The sequence below is a fragment of the Psittacula echo genome (genome assembly GCF_963264785.1).
Source record: "Psittacula echo genome assembly, chromosome: 9".
NCBI lineage: Eukaryota > Metazoa > Chordata > Aves > Psittaciformes > Psittacidae > Psittacula > Psittacula echo.
This window is the reverse complement of record NC_137745.1, coordinates 7948115-7967359: the sequence shown is the minus strand read 5'-3', so window position 1 is coordinate 7967359 and position 19245 is coordinate 7948115. Positions and strand designations below refer to the sequence as shown.

The following is a 19245-nucleotide window of genomic DNA, read 5'->3' as shown; positions in this document are numbered from 1 at the left end:
ATCTGACATACATCTGCTTCCTGTTAAACAATACCTTCATTCTTCTACAACTGCTAAACTCATCTTGTAGCCTACAAGATTTTTATCTGTGCCTTGCAAGCAGCATGTACAAATCAGTGTCAGCATATTCATTTTCTTGTTGGGTTTTTTTCTGGGCATGTTGTTTTCAAGGATGAATGGCAAAACAGGCGTCTCCTTCAGTGCTTCTTTGTTGGAAAATGGGCGAACATGGATATTATTTGTCTAATTAGGGGCTGATTGGTCCAGCTTGTGCATAAAGTCCAATAAGATCAACTTTTGTGGCTAACATACCATTCCTAATAGTTATTCTGTCCTCTTGGCAAAGGGTCTGCTGCAAAAGGGGGGGGGGGGTGAGATTTTGAAGGCTGTTAATACTGTTTCTTTGAGGAAAGAGCCGTTAATAGCTCAATGATGGTCTGTCTGATGCGTGGGCAAAGTTAAGACTTTGTGATCATCAGGCTCTCTTAAGTCAATCCAGCCTGCATTGAGTTTGTGCATCTGCCTCAGTGCTTCTATTTTCCCCATGTTTTTGGAACACACAGTCATGCCGGATCTCTGTGTCTTTCCCCTTCACTGCTCAACATTGCCCCTCCAGAAAAACTTGTTTCTTTTCTGTTTTTTCTTGTTATAAAACCTTTTTCTAGAGGAGGAGAAACCAGATAGAATTTTCCTTGTTTTTATCTGTCTCTACACAACCTTTATGTGCCGCTTTTATAACAAGCGTGCAGTGCTTTCTACAAGCCTGTTGCATGTGCAGTTCTGCCACACAGGTCCAAAGGACATCTATGAGAATGGTTTGTAACCAAATTAAGCAACCCTGTGTGGCACATAATATTTTGTCTTTGAAAGAAATTTACTTCCACTCACATGTGCCAAGTGACCAGTGGAAATACTGTGTGTTTAGAGCTGGGGAAACAGAGGAAGCAAGGGGCAAATGTTTATTTGAGGATCAGTGAATCAGAATAACAAACATTCGGGAATTCTGTATTTCTCCCTGCTTATAGGTGGTAGTTGTCTCCCAGCTCACACAGGGTTAATGTTACTTGCTTAGAAGTGAGGGAAATGCTGATTACTTGAGGTAGCTGCTGGTGCATGATCTGAAGCTTTTGTTTTAATGATACTCTTGGTACTTGGTTTCTACCACCTTAAATGCCATTCCTTTGCCTCTGGCAGTGCTGTAGAGCCAAGGTCCAACACTGAAGAGCTGTGGAAAGTTGTTTGTTGCAAATACAACTTGATGGTTTAGCTGTGCTGACCCAGCTTCCCAGGGGCTTCCACCCCTCTTGGGCTTCATGCAGTCTTACAGGAAGGTGCCATGTGTGAACTCCGGCTTTCACTGTGTCCCTCAAGGAATGGAGCCGAGAGAAGATCTTCTCTGGTCATTGCTGTACCAGTGTTGTCATACTTGCCTGAAGAGGTTTGTTTCTAGTTACATCAGTGTTTATTAACAAAGCCCTCCATCATTTATTTAACATGTACACTTGTTTGTTCTTTCACCACGCTCACACCTTCCATCTCTCGGAACTCGGCTGATGGCTTTAACAGTCTTTCATTCATGTTAGGATTGCAAATTACCTTTGTTAGGTTCCATGTGGAATCTGCAGTTTATCAAGGAGGTCCTGGGATGCAGTATTCATTGAAGCTATGCAACAAAATAAGTCTACTTTGTCAGCTTTGGGGCATACAATCAGTGATGACAGTACTGAGCTCCTCTACATCTTCACTGTCAGTCAGTACTGCAGAAAGGTACAGGTCTTCCTAACAGTGCCGATTGCTGTGACCTCTGACATGATCAGGGAGAGGTTTACCTCATTTCATGCTGTCTTTTCAAATCCTACCATAGGGAAAGTATATTTATAGCTGGAACACCAGTTTATTATAATCCAGATGTACTGGGCAAATGTGTAAAGAGTTTTAGGACAAGGCACTGAATCAGATTTACTGTGATTATTAATGGAAATGTTTTCCTGCTAACTGCAGTGTGCAGACAGGGTTGTTTTATTCTACTGTAACGTGAACCTATTTGAGAGAACCATCTTTTATAAAGAAGCTGATTTGAAAAAAAAAAAAAGGAATGTAAAAGGGACTTCAGTAAAGGGAAGATTGTTTTCCTGAAGTTTGTGGTTTATGTATCCTTGGAAAACAGTATATTCTTTCATACTCAGAAGTGGGTTATTTTGTAATTGTAATGGAGAAGGCACAGTTTGGCATCTGCAGCTCAGTCGCTGTGATGGAGTACTCCTTATAAATACAGGCTTCAACATGACAGTGTCTCCGTGAGCCTTGTCAAAGAACATGCAACTGATAGGTTAGGTGCAAGCTTGAGAACCACTCCATGACTGCAGTTCAAGAACTGATGTTCTTGTCATTGGCCTTTGTGATACTCGTACTCTCAAAATCCTCTTCATAGCTGTTGGCTTTCCTCCCGTTGCTGTTAATATAGGGAACAGTGGAGGTATGGGGAAGAGCTGTTCCTGGGATGGAGGCACAGTTCCAGGGGCACAGATTGCTCTTACAAGGTGTGCCTGTTCCTCCTCTCACTGTTTATGCCAGTCTCTCCTGCAGTATTTACTCTAACATTTGTAAAAACAGATAGCTGTTTTGGAGAGCAGAGCCTGCTGAACTGGAGACAGGGAAAACCTGAATAAACAAACATGTGCCACAGATTAGTAAGAACATCTGTAGATTTTATATTGTTTTGAGAACACATACCACATAGTTTTTTCATTTCTTATGCTTTTCTAGTTTCTCCCTTTTTTTCTGTCTCTCTCTCTTCTTCTTTTTAAATATATTGCTAATAAAGATTGGAGGTAGAAAGCACAGCTGGACTCTGCATGACATGCCACTGTTTAATTTCTAGCTTGGAGGATGAGAAGAAGAGTAGTTTTATTGTATCCTAGAAGAGAATAAAGCCACATGCAAATTCCAGCCGTGGACATCTGTTTCCTCTTTGTGTGAAAGAATTCTCATATTTGGAAGGGAATCCCAGTTCTGAAGGGGCTGATGAGTTGGTTTGGTTGGGTTTTTTTAACTTTTGGTTCTCCCTCCCCCTCTTTGCCATTCCTTCAGCATCCTGTCCTTGCTCCCTGGCTGCTGTGTTTCCTTCGGGACAATGTGAGCTTGAAGTTTAGCATCAGATCCTGAATGGGTGAATTTTGAGTTATATTAAAATGTGTTGTAGCTACAATGAGTATTATTAAGCTCTGCTGTAAATTGCTTTTACTTAATGAAAAAGGATGTGATTGTAGGACTTTTGCTCTGTCATCCATCTTCAGGTTGGTGTTTTCATAGAGTGAGATGTGCGTGTCTGTTGCTCTGGCTGTGCAGTGAGACTCTTTTTAGAAGTAGCTTATTAAAATGAATCTTTAAAATTCCTGTATCAGGCGAATTAAGCAGATCTGTAGAAATAAGAACCCTCAACATTCATAACATTAAGTTAGGCATCAGGTGCTGAGGACTACAGGGACCACAGTAAATGAGAATGTCACTAACCTAGAAAACATTTCGGAACAACAATTTACAATGCTCTGGGGGCTTTAAACTTCTTTCTTTTTTTGGTGTAAGAGCTGACTGTGTTGAACAAACAGCACAGTTATATAACATTAGGCCAGACACGAGAACTGGTACTCTCTGTCTATTTTATATTAACATCGAATGAGAGGGTGGTGGAGCTCGCCAGGGTTTCATATTTGCTGGCACAGAGTTACCCACATGTGCGGACCACATTTTTATTGTTGTCTTAGCCTATTTCAGGCATAAATATCACTGCCTGGCAGGGTGTGATTCTGTTCATTGCTGAAAAGCTTTCCTTTTACGAAGCAAAGTACAAAAAGGAATAAAATGCTGTAAATGTTCAAATTAAGAAGTGTCTCCAGCCTGTGAGATTTTGTCACCTCTGTCGTGGTAAAGGAATAAAGGGCAATTAGCCATCTAAAGACTTTGTTGGATGAGCTACCCTTGCAGAGCTATTTCATTTTTGCATATATTAATCCTGCTTTTGGGCGTGGGTTGCTTAGTCTGGTCTCTCAGGGAAACAAGGCTTATGCAAACGGGTTGTATGCACACATGAATGCATGGCAGCCTGTGCAACCCTTGGACACGCTGGCTACAGAAATGGGGTGGAAAAGCAGAAGCTGCAAAGAGAAATAGAAGTTCCTCCGAGTTTCTTTAAGAGGAGAATGTGAGAGGAGAATAAAGGCAATGAAGGGGTTTGGGAAAGGCTTGCAGTTGGAACTGAACTTTCAACAGGGGCTGTGGAATGTTGAGGGGAAATGTGATGGAGTTCCCCATCTCGAGAAGATCGATGAACACAGCTTGGAAATTATTTGGCTTCAGTGAATCTGATGACAAAACCCGCAGGAAGCCAGATTCCCTTCCATTCCAGTACCCATGAAATTGCTTGTGTGGGTTTTGCTTTTAAATCAGGATGTTGTCAAACAGGCTACAATGGATAACTGTAAAAAATGGAGGACATCTCCTTAGTATCATTTTAGCGCAGGCAGAGGTGCTGCTCTGCGTGCTTTTGTTGGCGGAGCTTCCCGGCTTGTTTGCTTTTTTCAAGCTTTCAAACTTGATCAGTGTGTGACTTAGGGATGTTTAGGCCCTTATCCTGCAAGCATCCTAGAGAGGAGGGAGCCCAGTGGCTGTGCACTGTCATACATCCATACTATTCCCAGGCATTTTGGAAGCCTGTGCATAGCAGCAGCTCATGGGGCGCACGGGGAAAAGTGAAACAGATAATCCCCATCCAGGTCGGGTCCCTGCTGAGCAGGACATGGAAAGCAAACACCAGGAACGCCGAAAATCAAACAGCGGTCGTGAACAAATTTCCTCTCTGATTGAAATGCTTGGAGCTGGGAGATAAAAAGGGGTTTATGTCAAAAGCTTCCCTTGTTGTCTTGTTAACAGCTGCGGAATTTTACCACTCTTTCGTGAGCATAGGAAAGCGAAACTTGGAGGCTGTGTTTGAAAGCTTGTTTTGTTTGGTGTACAGCTGGATACAGAGCGTTTCCTTTCCTCTCTTTTAACAAATTTGAAGCAAATGTAGTGGGTATTGTTTCTTTTTTCCCCTGTTTTTTGGCCTAGATAATAGATTATGCTGCTTTTCATTTTACATTGCAAAGAAATCATGCCATTTAACTCCAATTCAACAATGATGCAGCAGCATGTGGATATATATATATCTTTTCATAAATATATTACCACACATTACTGTCAAATAGCTGGTTTTTTTCACCCAGTATTAAAAAGGAAATTTAATTGCTACACTAGAGTTTCAAGGCCCTGATAAATAAGAGCCATGTCTGACCTTTGTTGTGGGGCTCAGAGCTGCCACCAGGGGTATTGCTCATTGCTCAAGATGACAAACTTCCTCTGAGATTTCAGTTTGTCAGCTCAATGTACACCAGTGACATTGATTTCTTCTCACTGCCATTTCCCGCCCAAATAGATACCAAATGTTCTGTGGCAGGTGCCTGTCAAGCTTCGTTTTGCCTGGCAGATTAACCTAATAGACTCATTTATTAATCATCAGTTGCAACACAGTGAGGCAGACAGGACTCTTTAGCTCTTGTGATGCTTTATGGATGTACCATTGTAGATTCTTTTGTGTAGTGTGAATTTGGGTTTAATAAGCAGTTCGTCTCTCTGTAGTGAATGTTTTTAACCTGACATTACTCACAAAGATCAAAGATTTATGTATTAGTTAAATGTGACCCATGTTGAGCATCTACTACATGGCAAAAGGTACATAAGTGCTCTCTGAGACTGATAAAATGATGCACGAACTGCAAATCAGCCTAAGGGGGAAACAGACCCAACATGCATCATGTTTTGGGGAAGAAAGTTAAAAGTAGGAGAAGAAAATAGATACTTGGAAGAAGATTTGAAACTGGGGCTTGACTGACTGTCGAAATGGAGAAGTTAACTGCAGATGCATTTAGGAAGGGGCAAAGCAGACCTGCACGTACATCTGTAGGGCAACTCTAGCACAGTACTATTTTCCTAGGGACCCCTGTCTCCAAGGTGTCTTGCGATATATTGTTGGGCTGGAGATGGCAGGGTTGGCACCAGAGGAGGATATTGGACATGGCTTGTCATAGTGGTGATGGAGGAGGAAGCTACAGAAGAACTTAGTGGAGAGAATGGAGGAGGGAGGAAGAAATTATAAGGGCAGGTATAATCTTGGAAAGCGATGTCTCTTGTTGCAAAGAATCACTCTGTTTCTGGTGAAAACTGACGTACTACATACGTTCGCCCTGCACAGCCTACGGAGCTGACAGCAATGTGTGTTTGCTTTTTTCCCCCCCATGTATTAAGAGTGTTAAGCTGGTCATGAGGTGTTTATCAGGGCAAAATCTACAAAGTAGGCACAGCACTGCTGGGGACACATGGCAATAAGAATGAGCCTAAGCAGAGATACAGGCTGTTGCTGGACACAAGAGCCTCTCATTGTACATGAGGAGACGAGAATCACCAAGCTTCTTCTTTGAGTTTTAGTTGCCTGTGGTAGCTCTTCACATCCTGTTTTTAACTCTCAAGGGGGCTTTTTCAAGAAGAGATTACTGGGAGAAAGTTTCCGCAGCTGATGCTCAACTGCAAAGCGTTGGTTGGAGCACAACTGTTTTCAGCTCAGCCTTTGTGAGAGTGTTGATTGCTGAAGATGTACTTTTGCCAAGCTGTGACCCTGGTCTTGGGAATGTGTTTCTTGAACCATCCTTATGGCTTCCTTGGCTAAGCGTCAAACCAGGAATGTCCCTGCACTAGATCATACTGCTTATTGCTCTTGTAGGCCACCCTGGTAACAATGCATTAACCTCTCAGCAGGGAATGTGATAAACAAAGTAAAACTGCTTTAGTGAAACCAGTCATTTAATGGCAGCATACATAAAGTGTCCGTAAAGATTTGTAAATGTTATACGCTGCAGTTCTCTGAGTGAACAATAACTGTTCTTAATTTAGCCAGTGGAGGAGCATGCCAACCTCATTTGCTTTTGTAACATTATGTTGTTTTTTCTTTTCCCACCTCTCCAGATTCCTTTCTCTCTGGTACAATTTCCCCTCTGGGAGTCCTTAAAGGTAAGTCCTCTTTAATGAGAGAAATAAAAGTTATACATTTTGCAAAGGCTTTTCATGGTAACTTACCTAACTTGGTTATCCCAATTACGGGCATGTCCAAGAATCAGTATGTACTAACCTACCTATGCTAGAATAACTGAAAAATAACAGGGAATATCTAACCATTGATGTGTAGCATGCAGTCTAAATTTTACTCCCCAACATACCGGAAGTCTAATCTACTCTTTTTTATTTTTCAAAGTAATTGGCAAATTGCAATTGATACAGAGAAAGCTGATGGTGTTTCGCAGACGCAGAGAGACTATGTCACTGACAGGCTATTGGCTGCATATACTTCATTTAAAGGTCATTTAAAGAAGCTGTCAATAGAGGGTATTCTAATAGCGCAGTGTTTCAGAATGATGTGCTGTGTCCTCCCACCAGCTGGTTGCTCTGTTTATCATGGACAGAGTTAGGGTCTATATTGTTGAGCACAGAGTTGGATTTGAAGACATGGCTTTTCTTCATCCTTCTGTGTTTCTTTAACGCGTTGCAGAAGGTGAAGGAAAGGCTTCTTCAGGTGCTTTGAAATCTGGTTTGGAAACATGGACAATTATTGCAGGTCACTAAAGGCATTGTAGCAAAACAACATATTTGTAGGAGAGGACCTGAAAATAACTTTCTTCATGTTAAGGGTACTGGACTTCTGAGCAAGCTGGCCACTGACACCCAAATTGGGCAGTGGTGTTGGAAGGGTGGGATCCTGTGATGATCTTCCTTGTCCCTTGCTGCTTCCATTTAGTTAGGAGGACTTATATTATCCTTGGGACAATAGCTTGTCCTCTCACTGTAAGTGGCTTGGGTTGTTCTGAGGGGACAAACCCACAGTGTGAATGTTGCATCTGGAGACTTCAATGAGTCAGATGCAAAGGCGAGGCCACAGGCAGAAGGAGCATGAAATCATACAAGAGCTTTCACAGAACTGAGCTGTGTTCATAGAGGATGCTGTAGGTTCTTCATGAGCTCAGCCTGATGTGGTGTCTGGGTATCGTCCCATTGCACAGGGCAGCTTTGGCTGCCTTATTAGGAATCTCTTTCCCTGCCAGCGTGCAGGAATGGCTTTGTGTAAACTCTTCAGCAGGGATGCTGGCCTGACCTGCTAATTGTTAGTGCAGCGGCAGTGTTTGGGAGCAAGAGGTGACAGTGCTTAAAGAGAAAAAGTGCCGTGTTCTTGCCAAAGCCACATAAACCAGCAACATTGTGTGGTTGTTTGCAGATTGTAAAGTTGGTTTAACTAATGTCCACGTAGCTGTGACAATAAAATGTATTGTTTAGATTGCAGGCTTTAAAGAAGACAGTTTGAATTTAGCTGGCTACAGGAGTGAGTCACTCAGGATGAGACATCATGTTTAATCTAAAATGCTCAGTGCAGACCTGAAGAGAAACAAAACCAGGTCAGTTTGTTCCACAAACCCATTGCAATATATTCTGACTGTGGAACCAAGAGCAGATAACTACAAAGATCAGTCTTATGTGCTCCAGTCACCTTGGCTCAACACATGGAGAGAGCTCAAGGTTTGTCACATCAAAGCCAGGCAATGAAAGTAGGATATGTCTTGTTTATCTGAACAGAGCTCTTAAAAATTGCCCTGACAGTACAACAAAGGGCAAAACCCACTATGATCCAGCAGGCTGGATGTGGCCAAGTAGCATCGATAGGAGTAATATGCAGGCTAGGGCTACTCATGGGTGCAGGAAGGGAGCATGAAGAGATGACAGTTAAGAGGAGGTAGGAGTCCCAAGGACAAGAGAAAAACGATACAAAGCCTGAACATGGAAAAGTTATTGAGATGATGTCTGAGGATTCTACACTGTGTTAATGGGATTACTTGAGAAAGGAAATGCTAGAGCAGTTGTGTATGATGTGTGTGGGTCATCTCGCAGAGCAGAACAGAACAAGTGCCGTGGCTCTGTCATTTTTAAAACCATTAGTACTAAGTTACATAAGCTGATGGAAGATAGACTCAGTCTTATAATTCCCTGAACAAGCTAATCGCCGTAAAAATCAGGAAAAATATTTTTCCATTGTAAAGGACAGTTAGCACATGGAAGAAGGTTTCCTTTTTCTTTCCATACATGCTGGCTGCAGCCAGCAGAAGGTTGTTAAGCTTAAAGAAGCTTAATAAAGGCTTGATGTAGATATCAAATCAGATGTTTCTCTATCCCGTTTTTTCTGTCTGCTTTGTTCCAAGCTGCTCTGGTTATTCATTATGCTTCCAGCAGATTTTAGCCACAAAGTTTATGTGCACGGTTTTCTTCTGTCTCTGAATGTAGACCAGCTGTCCCGTGTGAGAGTAAACTTACATATCGTGCACTAAACTAGGTTAGAAGAAGAGAGCATTGTATGAATGATTGACCTATACGGTTACGTATGCTAAGGATGCTGGCAAAGAGGGTATTGCAATGATTAGCAAGAAACAGATACTGCTTCAAATATAAGCCGTCCTGCCATTTACTCAGGTGAACACACAATTTAGCAGTTAATAGGCTTCTTTCTTAGTTCACAATGAATTAAGAAACAACAGTGAAGAAATGATGGCGTAGGTAGCACCCACTGCTCTAATGCATGCTTCATGTCCTTTCTCTTGCTAATTCTTAATTTTTCTATACTTTGTTTTAGATTATTGATACAAACCAAAGGGGAGAAGGAAACTGCAATGTTGTATTGAATTTCAGGACAGACATTGTAATTCTGTGCTAGGCTGAGTTAGTGTTGCTGTTCTCTGTCTTTTTAGCCCAAGCCTTACAACGAAACCAAGTTTGAATTCATCTTAGAGTTCGGGAAAAGAAGGGGCATTTCAAACCCCATTCACTCTTCGCTACACCAGCCCTTGGAGGAGCACCATGGCTAATGACTACAGGGGCTGTTTGATCAGATTTAGGTTCTTTTAGGGCTAATGCTTCTGATTCCATCTCAAAGCCAGCTGGCCATGAAGAAAGGCAGCAGAACACAGATGTGGTGTGCTTCCCAAATGCCTGCAAAGCACACTGCCTTCCATATTAGTTCAAGTTTTGCAATGATGTTGTAAGACACAGTCCCCTTGTATTCTGCCCTGGAATTTCCAGGGTGCCTCTGTAATTTGCTTTGGAAATGCTGTATGTGTGTTCTTCATTGTGGGAATTTCATATTACAGGCTGTGTATTTGACATGAAATTGTTGTGGGTTACAGAGAGCCTAGCACCGCTCTCCTGCTTTCACCCTGCTGCCCCGCTCCACTATGGTGACTGTAGCACTGTGGATCTCATCCCTTCTCTATTATCTTCTTTTCTGTTCAGGCATTTTATTCAGCACTTGTGATCATCATATCATAATACCTACCAACCATAAGTGATTTATCATCTGTTTCATGTTGTGCTTTAATACATGTTTTTTCTCTTTTAGACCTGAGAAAAAGACAACTTTAATTTCTGCTGTGGAAATACCACAGAAATACAGGGCATCAGGGGTTCTTTTTCAACAAAATAGTGCTTAACCCCCTCTTCCCTCAAAATCAAGAGCCTCTGGTTTGGTTTAAGTCCAGAAACATCTTGTCAAAAACGCCTGCATCTTATGGCTGAGTGGGAATGGTCAGCTCTCTCGGAGAACAGGGCTGTGTGTAAGGTAAACCCCGTCCCAGGTGAAACAAGACTCAGTCCTCTTGGGTTTTATATTTCTGCGTGTTGGCTGCGCTTCAGAGCCTCTGAGAGTTACACAAATGCAGCTGTACATGGAGAATGGTCTCTTTATAGACCAAATGTATTGTATGTCTGGAGAAAAGGCTTTGGTAGCCAGTGAGGAGGGAAGGAGCAGGTGGCATAGGAGGATATAGGTCTCAAATGAGTACACTTGAAAAACAAGAGGGTTTTGGTTGGTTGGTTGTTTTTCAAAGGAAAGCAAACCTACTATCCTGGGAACATTTTATTTTTCATTAGACATGTCTGATTCTGAGATGAGGCACTTGGGTGGTGCTAAGACTGTGTAACATCAGGGTCAGGCTGACTTCTCCCTGCAGACTCTGTGTGCCAGTGAGTCCTGGGAGGGCTGGCACAGACTGTGCTACTCTGCTGGCCCAGGGCCTGCAAGGAAAGATAAAATCCTTGGACTAGCCATGCTCAGGGTGATGGTCTGACTCTTCGGGTACTACGTGGGGCCAGGATTTCCTTCTTTGTTTTGGCTGAGCAAAACCTAAAGCTCAAAGACTTTCTGCAGCTATAGTGAGCCCATGTGTTTTTCTGTCACTGGCTCTAGCAATTAGATAATTTTCTCAAATCTGTGCATCTCACAAATTAACAGATATTTTACAAGGAAATACTTGGTTGGACCTTGAGGGGCAACAGCCAGAGACAGTGAGCTTATACACAATGGCATTTTGTAATGACTAGGGTGGCATGTGGTATTGCTGTAAGATGCTGAACAAGCAGAGACATGCTTCGATGGCTTCAGGAGAGTACATACAGGCATGTTTCCACCCTGTGAAATAAACTGGGCATTGTAGTTAAGACAATGGGGAGAGTCCAGCTGTTCCTGTGTGAGGCTGAGCAGTATCAGAAGGTTGGTTGGTCAGGACAGAAGTTCCCTGTGTTCCTAAACTGGTTTCTGCCCACACAATGGAAAGCAGGCTTGGGATTGGTCTTACATTTCCTTGGGTCCCTTGTTTTCCATCCAGGTTCAGTTGTCACCCCAGGAACAAGGCACTTGCGTTGAGAGGAACAGAGCTTAGGGAATCGGCTGTCGGACTGATCTGCATGAAGACATTGGCATGTGTACTCATTTGCTTGGTTGTCTTGGTTCCTCTCCCCAGAGAGCTCAATTTTGAGGGGCTGGTATAGGCAGTAGAGGGTGTGAATAGATGTGGTTCAAAGTGGACTTAGCCTTGTTTGTAGTTGTCAGTGCAGACATACCTTTGAGATGTATTTTGAAGCAGGCTGTGCAAAGACTGCTTGGTGGTATCTGTGGAGAGTGGAGGCTCTAATCTTGGTTGGAGCCCATTGCACCTGAGTTTTAAAGTTAATAAGAATGAAAAGTTTACAGAATGCTTCTGCCCAGGCAGCTGGGGCTCTCGGCAGTAATACGTGTTTATAACTCCACCATTGAAACAATAAACCACATGCTATTTCCCTCCTAAAATTTACAATCAAATCTGTTGCTGTTTAACAGGAGAAGTAGAAAATAGAGGAATGTAGCCAAACTGGGCCTAAAATGGCTCTTTCCCTCCTCTATAGGTAGGTGACAGCTTTCCTTTTTTCCTGGAGAAGCAGTCTAGTATTTCCTTCTGCTGCACTCAGCTACGTGTAAGTCAAGAGTAAATGAAACCCAGTCGCAGCTTTAAACCCATTTCGTTGCAGGCAGTGTAGTAAGTGTTCTACCATACCTCACTCCCTCTTTGAGTAACGAACGGGCTGATTTAGGGATTAAGCCCTAATGGTTAAATAACGCTAACGTGTCTGCCATTCGCTTAGGTGCTCTGTCAGGAAAACACATTTCCAGGCGTGGTGTAACTTGTGGCCACCGTGGCCTGTGCATGCCATTAGCATAACGGCTGCATTTTCCTCACAAAAGAACAATGTCCCCAACAGCTGTTCAGCAAACAGCCCTCGCTTTATTAGTGCCACAATAAGTGTCATTCACACAGCCTTGAAGCGCAGTCGAAGGAATGCTGTACGCCATCTGCACCAAAGAGCAAGAAACAAATGCAGTCCTTACTTACAGCACTGCAGGCACGTTTGAGAAAGTCAGATGGGCTTGGCTCATCAATGCAGCATTTAAAACAGCAGAAGTAAACCAGACTCACTCAGCCTTGGAGATACAGAGCCAGATTGTGATGGTCTTGGTCATGCCTAGACCACAAGCGGTTCTCTAGAAGCTGCTGAGGTTGCCAATGACATCTGGGGATGTTTGGTACAATATAGAAGTAATCAGTGTGAAGGGCATACTGTTTGATTCAGACACTTGCTTCTTGCTGAAGAACCTTAAAAAGCTCGTGATCCTTCCTTGTAATTTATTCATGCAAGCCTGCATGAAGCACAGATTTATTAGCAGGTAGTGGCAGTGCAGATGCTCAAGGAAAGCCATTCTAACTTCAAAGTGATTTTTCAGAAGTACATTTGCCTCCCCAGGCACATATATGGCCCTTCATGCCATGGAAACTGAGTGTTGCCGGCATATTATGTTCTGCCTTTACCATGGGAACACTGTTTCGAAGACATTTTATTTAACCAGGCTTTTAGCACATCCATTTTGATTTACATCCAAATGGGGCACAGGCATCAATGCAGTATTATATGGAGAGAAAAAGGGAATGAAATGCTTTTAACATGAAAAATATGCTGTTGCATGTAGGCCAACTTTTGTTCTCTTTCAATTTACCTAGGATTTGGGTGGGTTTAATTCTAAGGCCAAATTCAGGACTGGCTTAAGTGAGCACAACTCCATTAGTGCAATTGGGGCCTCAATGCTTTTGTCAACAGTGAACTTAGATCATTGAATTTTTCCCATGTTTGGGCTTGCATGTTTCCTGCAATATAATATACACATGTACTAGCACATATGCTGCACATATGTACATAGAAATTCACTGGGGAGGACATTTGGCTCTATGCTCTATGTTTGATTTTACGTATAGAAACTGCAATCAGCTCACAAAGTTTTTGCTTCTCCTGTAGCTAACGTGCCATGCGTCTGTAAGGCTCAGCCATGCAGAATGCCACATTGGAAGCAAAATACCTAGTAGCAAAGGCAAATGTGAAAATTGCTTTTCTTTCTTCGGTCTGCAGGACTGCACATGCACACAAATCTGTGTGATTAATTTGGAGAGATTTTTCCTCCCCTCTGTTATCACAAAGTTGAACACTGCCTCGAACAGAGGGTTATGTGGAAATACTGCCGATGCTTATCGTTGGAGTGAATTGTAATATTTACTCAGCTGCAGGCCTCCAGTTTAGTGTATGCCATGAGGTCTGCTTGCCTCTTAGTGCCTGCAGAAGAGCAAGGCCAAGGCAGAGATATCTCATTCTCTGCAATGCTTCCTATAGTGTTTGAGATGTTGATCCAGACATCAGGTTTGACAGAGAGGCAAGTGTTGTGCATTCCCAATATATAATATATATAATATATATGTGTATATGTATGTGTATATATATTATATATAATATATATTATGTATATAAAAATATATCTGAAAATAAAATGAAAATATATATAAAAATATATCTGAATATATCCTGAATACAGACCAAGATCCAACTAGATTGAAAAGCCTTTGGTATATCCTAAGAGTGACTTTTCCAATGCACTTTCTGCCCAGCAAAATGAGCTTCCTTGTATTCTCAGTATCAAAAGAGCTAAATAACATTTGTAGTGAGAAGCAGAGGACACAGGCCTATGGAGCAGCATGAAATGGGATCATCAGGAAGAAAAGTAAGGCTCTGCCCACATATAAAACTTGACCCTGCTCTGTGAATATTATCCCTGTGAATAATTGGAAATCTGCGTTCAGGCTTCCTGCTGTGTCCCATCCCTTGAGGACGCACCCTCTGGATTGCTTTACATGGTGCAGCGATGCACAGCGAGATTTACATATATATATCACATAAAAGTGTTTACAATAAAAATTAGCATGTGATTGAGCTGGGAAGCTGCAGAGGGCCCCAACTGTACGAGTTTCCATGCACTTCAGCCAGAAGATTTATTTCCAATTTGTTATTCATAAGGGAAGAGTGAGAGATTGGGATGGGGTCCTTTGAAGTGGAAAACAAAGTCTTCTATTCAGCCTTCAGCTTAATAGAATACACATGACACAGGCTTGGCATCGCGGCCCGCTTTCATGTAGTGTGCTCCTTGTCATTTTGCTTTCCTAGGCTGTGAATACTAGTGGGAATTGGTATTGCCTTGGAAAAGTCTCATTATCTTCTGCAGCCTTCTGCAGGAGGAGCATAACGTAAGCAGGTAGGAGCCATTTGGTGATGAGGAAGCCAGGCTGATCCAATTGTTGTGGTTGTGTTGCTTATAATTCCCAGTTTATTATTCCCAGTTTCATACTGCAAAAGCATATATAGAGAAAGCAGTGTAGTTGTAGGGTTTCTGCAGGCTATAGTGAGTGGGTGCTTCTGCCCTGTGTGGAGGCCCTGAGCAGGGAGCTGTCACCTGGAGTGGAAGGCTCTTCTCAACCTGTGCAGCATCTAGGATGGTAGAGCATTATCTATTGCAGTATCACTGCAAGTAACCAGCAGTTGTGTCCAAAGTCAGTGTTCTGTGGAAGATTGATTGTGAATCCTGTATTTCTTTCCAGGAACAGACTCTAGTTTTACAGTGGTCAAGCCTCTAATAGCTTCTGTGCTTTGCTCTGTGTTAGGAGTATTAAAACCATGTTTGATGCAGCACAAAGACAAGCATTTGTGAAGAGCTTACAAGCCTGACTTACCACAAAGCCCTGTCGATAAGTGGGTCTGTGGGCTCTGAGAGAAAACATGTGTGGCCTTCAGCTCATCAGCTTGGCCCATAGCATGAGTGTGGTTAGAAAAGAATTTGGACTAGAGTCCTGCTGGTCCTCTTGGCCTCATGACACTTGTTCCTCTCAGCTTCCTTTTGGATGATGTCCTCATGCCCCGCTTCTCTCTTGCTCTTCTGCATGTTCAGGTTTGGAGCTTGGGTGAATCACCGAAACTGGAGATGGAAAGAAATGCATGAAGTCATCTCATCCTGCCCTTGCCAACACAGGATTATTCCCCACAGTACAGTCTCGAATGCCTTCTCCAGTCTATTTTTAAATGACTCAAAGGAGAGGGCTTTCCTCTCTTCCCTGGGGAGGCTGGCCCTGCTCTTCAGTAGACCTCACTGTTGGGGAATTTTCTTCCTGTTCTCCAGCCTCAATTCTCCTTTTCCCTAATTTAATTGAACTGTTCCTGGCTCCACCCTTCTACACAATTTTCCATATTGCATGACTGCTGCAAATACCTGTTGTCAATTTGCAGGCAATAACGGGAATTCATCACCGTTTGCCTGGCTTGGCAAAGGCTCTCTATGCAGAACTGTACTGGGAAGCCAGCCTTTATCAGAAACTAGATTTCAGAGCTACATGCCAAGAATTAAGACTGACCTTTTCCAACTTCTTTGGACAATGCCATTAACATAAAACCCCGTCATGACTGTCTGTATTAATGTGCTGGTTTTCCTCCCAGTCCTCCAGCAGATCTTTCATAGTGATTTTTTGCACCACAGAAGTAGCGGTTCTGAGTTCTCATGTTTAGTTGTAGGTGTAGACATGCTTGGAGAACACTTAATGCAAAAATACACTAATTCTGTTTGTATCAAGTGGCTCCAGGAGTTAAATTCTAAACCATGACCTTCAAATTGAGGCTTTTTAAGCACTTGAAGTGTTTTGAAAGTGGATTTGAGGGTGGGATTTATGCTTTGACAATACCTAAGTGCTTCTGAAGGAAGCACCTTTTGTCTTGGGAAGATATGTCCATCCAGCAAGACTGAGCTACAAGAAGGCTGTGTGTCCAAAGAGTGTAAGTTATTCCAGAAAAGCATCTTATGAGTTTGAATAATTATGAATCCCTATTTATTTACTTACAGGATGAAAATCAGTTTCTGCTGTGGGTGACAGTGGAATAGAAACCCACACTACAAACACCCAGCGAAGCATGGCTAGCATTAAAGAGACTGAAATCCCTTTAGTGCTTTCATACAGCAGAGCTGCAGCTATTTAGCTGTGGCAGGATACCAAACAACATTGTGGCTGGCCATTGTTGCTTGAACAGTTTGATTTTTAAAACATTCAACTGAAATACAACCACCAGCCAAGTTGGAAGAGGCGAGTCACAGGGTCAGCACGTTAAATGAAGAGTCAGCAAATGAAGGCAATGAGTTCTCATACCCCAGCGGAAAGTGCCTGTATTGCAGACCCAGGAGCCTGAGAGCAACATCTCAGCCTAGCACAGCTACAGGGCTGCTTGTAAGGAAGTTTTATAGCATAGAAGTAATACGGCTTTAAAAAGAATGAGATAGTGCCACAGCTATAAAATGAGATTACTGATTTCTCTGTGGTAGGCCTGAGAAGGGCCATGAATCCCACTGCTTTTTGCTCAGCACTGGTCCTCACATCATAAACCAGAAATCTCTCCTCTAGAGAACTTCCAGTGTTAAGCATGTCAGGAGATGGGAGGGAGGTGGGTGAAGTGGAGCGGAGGAGGAGAGAAGGAAGTGGCATAATAGAAACCATCCCGGCACACATCAGCCTTTGTTGCTGATACTGATCGGACACATCAAACTGCTGTGATTCTCCATAGGTGATTTTTAGAAGGCACTGCTCTTGGTGGTGGTTTTAAATGTGCATGTTTAAATGATGCTGTGAGTTAATGGATTGGAGCATGGTGTGTGGGAGCAGCGGGGAGGAGAAGGGTGTGTGGTCCCTAGTGACGCCTAGTGAAAAACAGAGACACACCTGCTTGGGGATGTAATGGGAGTGATAAGAGTAATTTCTTAATGATGGGGGCTTTTTGGGAGTGCGAGGGGAAGTCTTGGTTTAAGAAACGTAGGGGCAAACAGGACATGTCTCCTTGTGCTGAGTACTGTTCATTTTAAATGGGAGTGTTTGGTACATCTGGGCTGAACTGATACTGGTTCTTGCATGCTATCCCCTCCCCCCCAGTGTTTTGCTTTGCACTGTTTTATCTGCCAAAAAGACAATAAATTCACAACATATTTGCAAAGCTGCATGGCCACAGGCTTAAATACATACATATGAAATCCCTGAAAGCAATTTGCTTCAAGCCTTCCTCGGTTCCAGACATCTTTCTCACTCCATCTGCTCGTTCAAGTACACAAGTTTCTTGGGAAAAATCACTTATTACATCACTGAAAAATGCCACAAAAATAGCCTTTCACTTAAGTTCCCATCCTCGGAGTTAACTCACATGGGGATCAGATAGATTCAAACGTTTAATAACTTTTTATTTTCCTTTCTCTTTAAACACAGGATCTCTGGTCATGGAAGCAGGGTCACGTGGTGGATTCTTGGCAGTCAGCAGTCTGTGGAGCTTTTGCAGGTGCAAAGGATTATATGTTACACTGGGAAAGACTAAAGAAGAAAGGGGAAAAATGTGCAAATCTATTAAGTACAGCAGAACAACATTCCTTTGTAATTCAAGTTTGTTTAGAAGAAAACGGATCCAGTTGTTGTTTGGAAATAGAAAAGTCAGCAAAGGAAAGAGAAGGGGGGGGAGGCTCAAACAGGGTGTCTGTTTGAAAGACAGGCAATTTGTTTTTGACAAATTTCAGTTCTTTAAGAACCAGGGGCCTGTCACTCAGGCTTTGTCATCATTTCAAAGTTGATTTGTAAAATCCCCATCCAGGAGAAACTTTTGCTTGGGTGGGGGTTTGTGCAGCTGTTTGCACCGAGCACTTCCCCAGGGGTTGAAGTGATTGCAGCGAGAGGCCATGATTCACCATTCATGTGACAGCTCTGACAGCCATGTAGATTAACTAGAGCCAGGAGAGCAGAGGCTAGTGCTGCACTGCCCGCAGGCTAAAGCCTTCCACAGCAGAAAGGGGGGGGGAAACCCGACAACGCAGGACGAAACATCTGGGCTATCTCCAGACACTAGGACAAGAATAAAGAGTGGCAGAACACAATACTGCACTATTTATTACCAAACAAGCCAGAAGTTAATTGAATTCTTCAGTAGGCTTCTTGCTTGATTTTAGCCTACTGTAGTTGTTTCAAAAAGAAAGCAATTAATGACTCATCAGTAGAGCTGACAAGTTTGAGGGAGGAGAGATGCAACTGTCTAATAGAAAAAACAGATTAGTAAAGAGATGGATAGCCCGAGCTTTTCCCCAAGGAGCTAAAATACATTTTGAGATTCCAAGCCAGTAACAGAGTCTGTGGAAAAAAAATAAATCCTGTTTAAAGAGGAATTATAGCATTTCTGGAAATAGAGACTATCAAAAGCAAAGCTTGTTCGTTGATAACTTGTAAAATTAGAGCCATTACATCGTATGTAAGGGTTTTTTAAACAAACTCTGTTAGGGGAATTGCAGTATTAATAGCAGCAGGATGCCAGCAGAGACTTCCTTTTGATGGGTGCTGTAACTGCATGACTGAGAGAAGAGAGCATGGCTGTCGC

General features: G+C 42.7%; 1 protein-coding gene across 1 annotated transcript in view; it reads left to right on the top strand.

The window, feature by feature from the left end:
* Positions 1-19245, top strand: part of SLC25A26 (solute carrier family 25 member 26) — a gene marked incomplete at both ends in the record, with an annotated part of 82966 nt that overhangs the window by 51559 nt on the left and 12162 nt on the right. Inside the window, 2 exons of the mRNA XM_080625499.1 lie at positions 7054-7098; positions 18096-18165. Coding sequence (XP_080481625.1) covers positions 7054-7098; positions 18096-18165 — 115 coding nt within the window. The remainder of the gene's footprint in view (positions 1-7053; positions 7099-18095; positions 18166-19245) is intronic.